Source organism: Sus scrofa, chromosome 1 (assembly GCF_000003025.6).
Source record: "Sus scrofa isolate TJ Tabasco breed Duroc chromosome 1, Sscrofa11.1, whole genome shotgun sequence".
NCBI classification, from domain to species: Eukaryota; Metazoa; Chordata; class Mammalia; order Artiodactyla; family Suidae; genus Sus; species Sus scrofa.
This window is the reverse complement of record NC_010443.5, coordinates 95,738,789-95,750,835: the sequence shown is the minus strand read 5'-3', so window position 1 is coordinate 95,750,835 and position 12,047 is coordinate 95,738,789. Positions and strand designations below refer to the sequence as shown.

The 12,047-nt window shown below is 42.4% G+C and overlaps 1 protein-coding gene and 1 pseudogene across 1 annotated transcript; one reads left to right on the top strand and one right to left on the bottom strand.

Annotated features, from left to right (window-relative positions):
- Nucleotides 1-12,047, top strand: ATP5A1 (ATP synthase, H+ transporting, mitochondrial F1 complex, alpha subunit 1, cardiac muscle). Its single transcript, NM_001185142.1, is given in 12 exon segments — nucleotides 1-108; nucleotides 1,935-2,013; nucleotides 3,691-3,860; nucleotides 6,597-6,770; nucleotides 6,859-7,025; nucleotides 7,228-7,376; nucleotides 7,919-8,070; nucleotides 8,186-8,410; nucleotides 10,569-10,676; nucleotides 10,796-10,940; nucleotides 11,541-11,691; nucleotides 11,831-12,047. Coding segments are annotated over 12 exon segments (1,662 nt in total). The 5' UTR covers nucleotides 1-48; the 3' UTR covers nucleotides 11,913-12,047.
- LOC110256582 lies at nucleotides 9,629-9,808 on the bottom strand (annotated as a pseudogene).

Here is a 12,047-nt window from a genome sequence, read left to right as displayed (position 1 = left end):
TTCCAAGGCTGCGGCTGCAGAGGAGTCACCTGCGGAGGAGCTGCAAAGATGCTGTCAGTGCGCGTCGCTGCGGCTGTGGCCCGCGCCCTCCCTCGGCGGGCCGGGCTGGTGAGCGTCTGGGGCCAGCAGAAGGGAGGGGGGCCAGCTGCAGCGGGTGGTGGTGCGCGGGCTCGGGCGATCCTTTCTATGCGGAGGGTGAGGGGCTGTGGCGGACGGCGCCATCTTGCCCAGCTGGCTCTTCGGGTTGGTATAGGCGGGCGGCCGAGGGGCCCTCGTGCTCGCCCCGCGCGGGAGGGGGCAGAGTGTTGCAGGGGAAACAGTGACCTCCGTGCTGTGCTGTCCAGAGATGGCTCTTCAGGAGGATTGCCGTCTTCGTCTGAGAGCTTCTCGAGAGGAGCTTTGAATGAAGGTCAGGCCTGGGGCGCTAGCTCTCCGAGGCCTGCTCCTAAACGGCGGGGCTCGACCCGGGTAATTCTCCCAGACCTATTCGCGAAGGTCAGAGTACAGTTGTCAGCCCTGGTTGAAACGAGCTAAGGGGAACCTGACATTGTATGAAGGTCAGCAGGCCCCGGCATTTCGCCTCTGCCCCGTGCCCCGAGTCCGCTAGAAGAAAGCAGTAAATGTAGGTGGTTTTCTGAATATTTCAATAGGCGATCCCTTAGTGCTGTGTGCAGAAACCATTGTGAAAGCAAGGCAATGTTGCAAATATGCATTTCACGTTGCCGGTAGCTTGACAGCAGTGGAGCTGGTGGTGGAATTGTCTCGACTGACAGGAAGCTCTTCTTTTGTGGTGCTTTGCCATACTTTAAGATTTCGTCCTTGAAGATTCATTAGTAGTTGAGAACTCAAATTAAATAGCATAGAAACATAAGTTGGAAAATCGCTGTGAAAGGTCAGTGTCCTTCATGACTTCTATCCCATGAAGTTAAGGGCATAACCTTTAAAGCACTATGTAAACGCTAAGTATATTTTTTCATTTTAGGAGTAATCTCAGGAAGATGAAATAAATATATTGACCGTTTGAGTCCCCTAACACAACGACTGGTAGCATCTTGGATTTCTTTTAGAAAGAAAAAAGCATTTTTTAACGCTTTTCATCCAGGCCCTGTAGAAGGCAGTGTCTGCAGATTTGACATTGACCAACCGCTGCACTGCAACTTAAAGGAGAAGGAGGGTCCAGATTGGCGCAGGCTTTGTTGAAGGCAGATTTTTTTTTTTCTCTTAAAGCACACATGCTGTATCTCTTAGTTTCTGATCAAACTCTAATATTTAAAAGTTTTTTTTTTTTTGGAAGGTTAGTATAAGGAAATCTGTTGAGATGTGCCGTTTTTAGAAAGCAGCTTATCAAATTGAGAATTTCTACAACTCAATTGAAATTATGATATCTGGTCCTTTAAAAATAATGACAGCTGATCTTTTAAAAGGAATGGTACGTCCTTAGTTGTTATATTTTTTTAAAAATAAGTTTTTTTGGTAGCATACTTACAGTGTACTAGGAACCGGATAATAAATTTTCACATATATCAGAAGTTGCTTTCTCTTCTGTGGGATTAATATTTATAGCGATAATTTGATCAAACCAAGGCTGCTTTTAAGCTTGCTAGTTTATAAAAGCTTTTTTTTTTTTTTTTTGGTCTTTTTTTTGCTATTTCTTTGGCCGCTCCTGCGACATATGGAGGTTCCCAGGCTAGGGGCTGAATCAGAGCTGCAGCCACTGGCCTATGCCAGAGCCACAGCAACGCTGGATCCGAGCCGCGTCTGCAGCCTACACCACAGCTCACGGCAATGCCGGATCCTTAACCCACTGAGCAAGGCCAGGGATTGAACCCGCAACCTCATGGTTCCTAGTCGGAATCGTTAACCACCGCGCCACGATGGGAACTCCTATAAAAGCTTTTTTTAAAATCAGGTTTTTAAAACTATTCTTCCACTAGGTCTCCAAAAATGCTTTGGGATCGTCCTTTGTTGCTGCAAGAAACCTCCATGCCTCTAACACTCGTCTTCAGAAGACTGGTAAGTCATTTCTGTGTCTGCAGCACACTTACTACCTTGTCATTAAATGAAAAATTAAGTTACATAGGTTGCATAACTGTTGTGAGTGTTTTGTGGTTTTCTTTTCATTAGTTAATTTTTCCCCTAAATAGTTACTATGGAATGTTAACCCATAATGTGCCGTTTAGCCCTCTTTTGGTATGTTCTCTTGTTCTAATGAAAATAACTATAATTATGCATTTTTCTTTTGATGTTACAGGTTATTTTTTTCTATTTATTTATTTATTTTGCTTTGTAGGGCCACACCCAAGGCATATGGAAATTCCCAGGTTGGGGGTCTAATTTGAGCTACAGCTGCCAGTCTGTGCCACAGTCACAGCAATGCCAGATCTGAGCCTTGTCTTCAACCTACACCACAGCTCACGGCAGCGCTGAATCCTTAACCCACTGAGCGAGGCCAGGGATCGAGCTCGCAACCTCATGGTTCCTAGTTAGATTCGTTTTTGCTGCGCCATGATGGGAACTCCCTATTTATTTTTTTAATTTTAATTTTTTACATTGGATTATAGTTGATTTACAGTGTTGTGGGTTCTTTTTTCTAACAACGAATGCCTCTTGGGTGGAAACAAAGTATATATCAGATGGACGGCTTTCTGTCTTTCTGTCTGTCTGTCTGTCTGTCTTTAGGGCCTCACCTACCACATATGGAGTTTCCCAGGCTAGAGGTCACATTGGAGCTGTAGCCGCTGGCCTATACCACAGCCATAGGAATGCCAGATCCTTAACGCACTGAGCCAGGGAGTGAACCTGTGTCCTCTTGGGCGCTCGTCAGATTCATTTCCACACTGATCTACGACGGGAACTCCGGAAGGCACTCTTTCTGATCTACGAATCCTTTCCTCTCCTAAATGAGAAAAAAGGAAGTGATTTTTACCTTGATGATTTTCAAAGGCTAACCTATACCTGGCAGTCTTGAATTTGCACATTGTAAATGCAGTAGAAAAGTGGAGAGGTGGAGTTCCCGTCATGGCGCAGTGGTTAACAAATCCGACTGGGAACCATGAGGTTGCGGGTTTGGTCCCTGCCCTTGCTCAGTGGGTTAACGATCCGGCGTTGCCGTGAGCTGTGGTGTAGGTTGCAGACGCGGCTCGGATCCCGCATTGCTGTGGTTCTGGCGTAGGCCAGTGGCTACAGCTCCGATTTGACCCCTAGCCTGGGAACCTCCATATGCCGCAGGAGCAGCCCAAGAAATAGCAAAAAAGACAAAAAAGACAAAAAAAAAAGAAAAGTGGAGAGGTGATGCTGTAGGTTGGGGGATTTCTTTTATTATTATCATCATCATTTTGCTTTTTAAGGCCATACCTGCGGCATATGGAGGTTCCCAGGCTAGGGGTCGAGTCGGAGTTACAGCTGCTGGCTTACACCACAGCCACAGCAACACAGGATACGAGCCGCGTCTGCAACCTACACCACAGCTCATGGCAGTGCCAGATCCTGAACCCACTGAGCAAGGCCAGGGATCAAACCTGTGTCCTTGTGGATGCTACTCAGGTTTGTTAACCACTGAGCCACCACGGGAACTCTGCATATTACATTTTAGATGATCACAAAACCATAGTTTCTATAATATTGGGGAAATGGATTTTGAAATGATCTTGGGACCGGGCTCTTTGTAATGAAATTGTCCTTTCTCAATAGGCACTGCTGAGGTTTCCTCTATTCTTGAAGAGCGAATTCTTGGCGCTGATACCTCTGTTGACCTTGAAGAGACCGGGCGTGTTTTAAGTATTGGTGATGGTATTGCCCGTGTACACGGGCTGAGAAATGTTCAGGCTGAAGAAATGGTAGAGTTTTCTTCAGGTTTAAAGGTAAATTAATAAAATGATATTTCAGTGTTTTAGCATTGGTGTTTTTTCAGTTATTTATTTAGTAATTCAGAGATTGTGTCATTTTTTTCTTTTTGGCCCCTCTGTGGCATGTGGAAGTCCCTAATCCATGATATAACTGTGACACCACCAGATCCTTAACCCACTGAGTTACCAGGGAACTCTCAGATTTTTTTCTTTTAAAGTTTGAATCCCAGTCTACTTAAATGATTTAGTTTTTGTCCTTATTACAGATTGTGAAAAGAATAAATTTTTGGTTAACAACATTTTTTTCCCCCAGGCACACTGTGTGGTATGTAAGTTTTAACTGTTAGCACTGAAATATAAAATTGAATAAATCTTCACCCAGATTTTAAGAAGTTCATGTCTGTAGCCATTATGATCATCTTTTATAAAACCATTTGATAATTTTATAATTAGATTTCATTTCTGGTAGAAAATTGAAAGTCATTGACTTGGTATTTCTAGTAAGACTAGACCTATTGAGAGGTCAGTTAATGGTATAGCTATCAGAAACTGATGTAAGTCTATTTTTTTTTTTTTTTTCTATTAGATTGAACCTAATTGGCCAGTGGAATGAGAAGTAAGAGTTGTAGGAGCCATGGGTTCTCTGATGAGGAAAGCAGAACATGATATCCAGGCGGACATCGGGCAGTAGAATTATCCAGTAATTAGATAGATAGGGGAAAGGATTGCTTTGGTCTTCTTGCTTGTGTCTGGTATAGAAAAAGAGCCTATTGATGTGGAAGATTATGGAGCTAAAAGTTTTATCAGTGGTGTCAAACCTTGTCTAAAAATTTAACCTCTCATCTTTAGAATTTATATCTTTGAAAAGTGAGACTGAAGTTGATGAATTTGGAGTTTTAAGATCCAGGTGTCTAGACCAGTACTGTCCCAAAGAACTTTCTGTAATGATGGAAATGTTCTATGTCTATGATGTTTAAATATAGTAACTACTGAAAATATGAGGCTACTGAGTGTGTAAAACATGGAGCTTCTCATTGAGAAAGAGTAGGTGATATGTAGAGGCATGTTAATTGAGAAACTTTTTCTTGATAATATGGCATTTATTTTTAATAATTTTAAATAGCCACATGTGGTTAGTGCCCACACAGCAATTTTTTTTTTCCGGGGTGGGGGGGTGTCTTTTCTATGGCTGCACCCAAGGCATATGGAGATTCCCAGGCTAGGGGTATAATTGGAGCTGTAGCCGCCAGCCTACACCACAGCCACGCCTGATTCGAGCCACATCTGCGACCTACACCACAGCTCACAGCAACACCAGATCCTTAACTCACCGAGTGAGGCCAGGGATTGAACCGTAACCTCATGGTTCCTAGTTGGATTTGTTAACCACTGAGCCACGACGGGAACTCCGTGACTACACAGAAATTTAGACTTAGGAAGATTTATTCCTGCAGTGGTATTCTGTGATTCTCTAAATGATTCTCTAGGACTTTATTATTGACCAGATTTAGTTCCTGGACTATCCTTCTTGCTTTGGTGATGGAGTGACCTTAAAGTCTTAACTATTTTGAAATATGATTGTAAGGATGAGAGGTGATCTAGGACTATTACGAAGATTTATTCTCGAGTAGGTAGCTTTTTAATTTCACTTTCTAACTAGGTGATTTTTTTTTTTTTAATTGTTTGCAGAGCTTCTCATAGATGTAAATCAAGTGTATCTTAAAATTTCCAGTTGACCTTGATCACTTTACTTCACACTGGTCACCCACTTCAGAAACCATAGTCAAAAGGGGAGTTCCCATCATGGTTCAGCTGGAACGAATCCGACTAGGCTGCGGGTTCCATCCCTGGCCTCGCTCAGTGGAGGTCAACGGTCCTGCGTTCCTCTGAGCTGTGGTGTAGGTCGCAGGCATGGCTTGGATCTGGAGTGGCTGTGGCTGTGGTGTAGGCTGGTGGCTACAGCTCCAATTAGATCCCTAGCCTGGGAACCTCCCTATGCTGCGGGTGCGGCCCTAAAAAGACAAAAACAAAACAAAACAAAAACATAGTGAAAAGGAAAAAAATAGAACTTAAACTGTTCAATTTCTTCGCCTTTTTTTGGGGGGGTGGGTAACACCCTAGGCATATGGAGATTCCCAGGCTAGGGGTTGAATTGAAGCCGTAGCTGTCAGCCTACACCACAGCCACAGCAACAAGTGAGGGATCTGAGCTGAGACTGTGACCTGTATACCACAGCTCATAACAACACCAGATCCCTGACCCACAGATGGAGGCCATGGATTGAACTCATAGCCTCATGGATAACTAGTCAAATTTGTTTCTGCTGCGCCACAACAGAACTCCTCTTTGCTTCTTTTAGTTTTTAGAGGATGTAATAAAGGAACACATTAGGTGTATAATGCTAACTTGTGATTATTCAAGGGAGTATGTTGCTCTTTAAATGTCTTAATTAAGGAACGTTGATTGTTGAGAAAATACTAAATAAATCAGATCTAAAAGGTCAATAGAATTTTTTTTTTATGTTTTTTGAAAAATTTTTTTTGGGGGGGCAGTCATGCATGTGACCAGGGATCAAATCCACACCATAGCAACCTGAGCTGCTGAAGTGACAACACTGGATTTCTTAACCTGCTCCTCCTATTTTCTCCCCTTCTCCTCCCATTTTCATAAGTAGTACAGGTATATGGGAAGAATATACTCAAGCTTCTGCCATTCAAGCTTCATGGGTGTTCACTTGTGTCTTTTGTATAGGGTATGTCTCTGAACTTGGAACCTGACAATGTTGGTGTTGTCGTGTTTGGAAATGATAAGCTAATTAAGGAAGGAGATATTGTGAAGAGAACTGGGGCCATCGTGGATGTTCCAGTTGGTGAGGAGCTGTTGGGTCGTGTAGTAGATGCCCTTGGTAACGCCATTGATGGAAAGGTAGGTTTAACATTTATTAACTGTGGTTGTAGCTTCTAACAAAGAGCCAAACTGATTGTTCTGAGGTTTCTTTTTTATTGTTAAATAGGGTCCAATTGGTTCCAAGACCCGAAGGCGAGTTGGCCTGAAAGCCCCTGGGATCATTCCTCGAATCTCTGTGCGGGAACCAATGCAGACTGGCATTAAGGCTGTGGACAGCCTGGTGCCAATTGGTCGTGGTCAGCGTGAGCTGATTATTGGCGACCGACAGACTGGGTAAAGACTTAATAGCTTGTTAAAAGTTCTGACTAAAGTTTTATGGAAAGGTGGCTTTTAGGGTTGGAATGGTAAATAATTTGGATATACTGGGGAGAGCAGAATGTGAGAGTAGAGGGTTAGTAGTAGTAGGAATGAAGTTTAAGTTGGGAAATCTTTTGAAGTATTTAGTAATGTTTATGTTTATTTTCTCTCTTTAAAGCAAAACGTCAATTGCTATTGACACAATCATTAACCAGAAACGATTCAATGATGGAACTGATGAAAAGAAAAAGCTGTACTGTATCTATGTTGCTATTGGTCAGAAGAGATCCACTGTTGCCCAGTTGGTGAAGAGACTTACAGATGCAGGTATTAAAGAACTTTAGTCTCATTGCTGTTAATCTGGGATGCTGCTAATTTTAGGCTAGTTCATGCTTAATTAAAGCTGATTTTATTTACCGCCTGGTTTATGGAAGTTTCTACTTTTAAGTCAATACAGAAGTAATAAGTAAAAATATCAGTAAACTTTTACAGTTTTGTCAGTTTCCTATAAAGGAGAAGCTATTGCAGTACCTGCTGTGACACAGCATGTTAAGGCTCTGGTGTTGTGTCTGCAGTGGCAAGGGTTCCATCCCCAGCCCTGTGCAGTGGGTAGAGGATCTGGTGTTGCCATTCTGTGGTGTAGGTTGCAGCTGTGGCATAGGTAGCAGCTGTGACTCAGATTCTATCCCTGGCCTGGGAGCTTCAGCCAAGAAAAAAGGAAAAAAAAAGTAGAAACTATTTGACTGGATAATCTTAATAGTAAATCACTAGGTAGCAAAGCACTTAGGTAATTTTTTATCATAGTAGCCTCTAATTTAAAATCACAATATTAATAACCATGTAAAAATTAAAAATTTTTTTCTTCTTAGATGCCATGAAGTACACCATTGTGGTTTCAGCTACTGCGTCTGATGCTGCCCCACTTCAGTACCTGGCTCCTTATTCTGGATGTTCTATGGGAGAATATTTTAGGGATAATGGCAAACATGCTTTGATCATCTATGATGACTTATCCAAACAGGTCAAAGGAAATTATTTTTAGACCCTATTTGTATGTTTGTACCACAGTGGTCATTGACAAATGTAGGTAGCTTTTGTCTAATAGGTGAACTTCACAACCTTTTTCTATATTGTAGGCTGTTGCTTATCGTCAGATGTCTCTGCTGCTCCGCCGACCCCCCGGTCGTGAGGCCTATCCTGGTGACGTGTTCTACCTACACTCCCGTCTGCTGGAGAGAGCGGCCAAAATGAACGATGCTTTCGGTGGTGGCTCCTTGACTGCTTTACCAGTCATCGAAACACAAGCTGGTGATGTGTCTGCTTACATTCCAACCAACGTCATTTCCATCACTGATGGACAGGTATTCTTTTTAGTGACTAAATAAGTGTAAAGGTTTTGGGTGATTCCAAGGTATTGGTTGAGAATCGTTTTTTTTTTTTTTTTTTGTCTTTTGTCTTTTGTTGTTGTTGTTGTTGCTATTTCTTGGGCCGCTCCCGCGGCATATGGAGGTTCCCAGGCTAGGGGTTGAATCGGAGCTGTAGCCACCGGCCTATGCCAGAGCCACAGCAACGCGAGATCCGAGCCGCGTCTGCAACCTACACCACAGCTCACGGCAACGCCGGATCCTTAACCCACTGAGCAAGGGCAGGGATCGAACCCGCAACCTCATGGTTCCTAGTCGGATTCGTTAACCACTGCGCCACGACGGGAACTCCGAGAATCGTTTTGAACTAATTTGCTAAATGCCTTTTTGCTTTTTATTTAAATAAATTTTTAAGTGTCTGAGTTTATTTATTCATTAATTTTAATTAATTTTTTTTTTTGGTCATTTTTTTTGCCTTTTTAGGGCCTCTCCCACGGCATATGGAGGTTCTCAGGCTAGGGGTCTGATCGGAGCTGTAGCCGCTGGCCTACGCCACAGCCAAAGCAACGTGGGATCCAAGCCACATCTGCAACCTACACCACAGCTCACGTCGACGCCAGATCCTTAACCCACTGAGCAAGGCCAGTGATCGAACCCGCAACCTCATGGTTCCCAGTTGGATTTGTTAACCACTGAGCCATGACGGGAACTCCTCAGTTACTTAATTTTAAAATGCACTTTTAATTTTTTTTTTGGTCTTTTTGCCATTTCTTGGGCCACTCCTGCGGCATATGGAGGTTCCAGGCTAGGGGTCCAATTGGGGCTGTAGCCACCGGCCTACACCACAGCAACTCGGGATCCAAGCCGCACCTGCAACCTACACCATAGCTCACGGCGACGCCAGATCCTTAACCCACTGAGCAAGGGCAGGGATCGAATCTGCAACCTCATGGTTCCTAGTCAGATTCCTTAACTACTGTGCCACGACGGGAACTCCTCATTTGTATAATTTTAAAATGCACTTTTAATTGAGCTGCAGATGAAAACTACTCAGTGAGGGTCATTAGCCATTTCAGCCCCTAATCTGTTAAGAGTTAAGTCCTGGGCTGTCTTGAGCTCTGGGTTAACTACTTATTAACTTCATCCATAGTATTAGAAAAGAGGGCTTTATATCATTTTAGATGAACTGCATGGCTGGTAGGCAAATCTAGTCTGTTACGTTCCATGTATTTTCTTTACTTCTACTTTGTTGACTTACACTGTCATGGCATCTTCCTTCGAAGTCTGTTTCAGCTCATCCCATTTGGCCTTGCCTTTGAGCTCCAACATACCAGGTCGTTCTATACTTATGTCACCTCCGGTTGCTTGTTTGTAGTAGCCTTAGATGAACAGCATCTCATCTGCTGGCTTGGTCTTGAGGTTCTTAACTTCCTCAGCAGCTTTTCTCAGACTCTACCTGAGACATGCTGTCAGGGTTGCAATGATTCCAGGGTCCCAAGGAGGTGGTGAGGAGCCAGAAGCAGGCAGCATAGGACTCAACTCTAATTTATTTTAATTTTTAATTTATTTTTGTTTCGTTAGGGCAGCATCTGAGGCATATGAAAATTCCCAGGCTAGGGATCAAATTGGAGCTGTAGCGCTGACCTACACTGCAGCTCACCAGCAATGCCGGATCCTTTAACCCACTGAGTGAGGCCAGGGATCGTACCCAAGTCCTCATGGATACTAGTCAGGTTCGTTACTGCTGAGCCATGATGGGAACTCTGCCTTTTTTATTAGGAAACTTTTAAATGTCAGGAAAATAGTGTAATGAAACCCTGCATTATCTCACTCCTATATCAATTCATGGTATAGTGTACTTCATTCTTTTCACCCACTATTCTCTCACATAATTTTGAAGCAAATCCTATCGCCTGTATATGTTTTATTATAAAGACGAATCTTTTTTTCTCCCCTTGGACATCTCTTAATCTCAGCAATAGAACGTGCAGGTGGTTTTGGATTGTGAAAGATTTGAGGGGCTCTTTACCATAAGAAGACAGTATTCTTAGAGTTTTTGAGCTTCAGTTTTTGCTGTTGTGATTTAATTTTGAAAATAGTTGATTTCTTTTAAGCTTGCTAATAGTAAGTATGTGGATTTTCCTTAACATTGTAGATTTTCTTGGAAACAGAATTGTTCTACAAAGGTATCCGTCCTGCCATTAACGTTGGTTTGTCTGTATCTCGTGTGGGATCTGCTGCCCAAACCAGGGCCATGAAGCAGGTAATTGAATTACTTTGTCTTTAGGTTAAAAATCAAAGTGTATTGTATTGTGGTCCTCAGTGTATGTCACTGAGGTTAGGGTTTTTGTATCATCTGAATTAACTATTCCTATATGTCAGGTGGCAGGTACCATGAAACTGGAATTGGCTCAGTATCGTGAAGTTGCTGCTTTTGCCCAGTTCGGTTCTGACCTGGATGCTGCCACTCAACAACTCTTGAGTCGTGGTGTTCGTCTGACTGAGTTGCTGAAGCAAGGACAGTATGGTGAGTTGTTCCTGTCATTTGGTTAAGTTTATACTATGTTAGGACCTGGGAAATATCACGTAGGTCCTTAAAAGTGGTAATGTTTGCTGTTGTCTTTGATCTGAGGTACTGCCTTTTGAATATGATTGGTCCCTGTTTTACTTAATTAAAATACAGTACTTATTGTTTAAATGTAAATGCTAAGAACTTAATAACCAGGAAAAAGGTATGCTAATAACCTTTCTTTTGGTAACTAAGACATGGTAGATGCCTTGCCTCCCCATCATTGCCTTCTTGGCTATGTGAGTGTGGAATCTGGCAGATTTTAAAGAATGTTAGTGTGTATTATCTTGCTCTAACATTTCAGTAAATTATTTACAGTCAAAACATATGCTGCCAGATGATATCCAGTGCTCGTGGAATATGCTCAGAATAAGCTTCAAGGCTTATAAACATAAGGAAAAAACTTTACTGGGGAGGAAGGTGGGGAGTACTGATGTGGAGTTTCCAACTTAAAGTAGGTGATCTGTTGAGACATTTATAATTTGAGGGAAAAGTAAGGTTTTCTGACTTTTGGGAACATGGCATTTATTTGTTGAGCAACTTACTTGTTTCTTTCAGCTCCCATGGCTATTGAAGAGCAAGTAGCTGTTATCTATGCGGGTGTCAGGGGCTATCTTGATAAGCTGGAGCCTAGCAAGATCACAAAGTTTGAGAATGCTTTCTTGTCTCACGTTATCAGCCAACACCAAGCCCTGTTGGGAAAAATCAGGTATGAACACAGTTGATGTCCTCTTTTTTATAAGTTTTAAGATATAAAGTCTTGTTAAAATTCTTTTGAATTCTGTAGTTAGGTTAGTCATTGAATTTTTGTCCAGGTCAGAATCTCATCTGCTTTTATTTTCAAATAGGGCTGATGGAAAGATCTCAGAAGAGACAGATGCAAAGCTGAAAGAGATTGTAACAAACTTCTTGGCTGGATTTGAAGCTTAAACTCCTGTGGATTAACGTTAAATACCAGTTTGGTTTTGTCATTGTTTCTTCTGGTAATTTCCATTTGTAATAGGATTACTCATACTGCAGATGTACAGTGACTGCCTTAAAATAAAGGTTCCATAATGTTGAAAA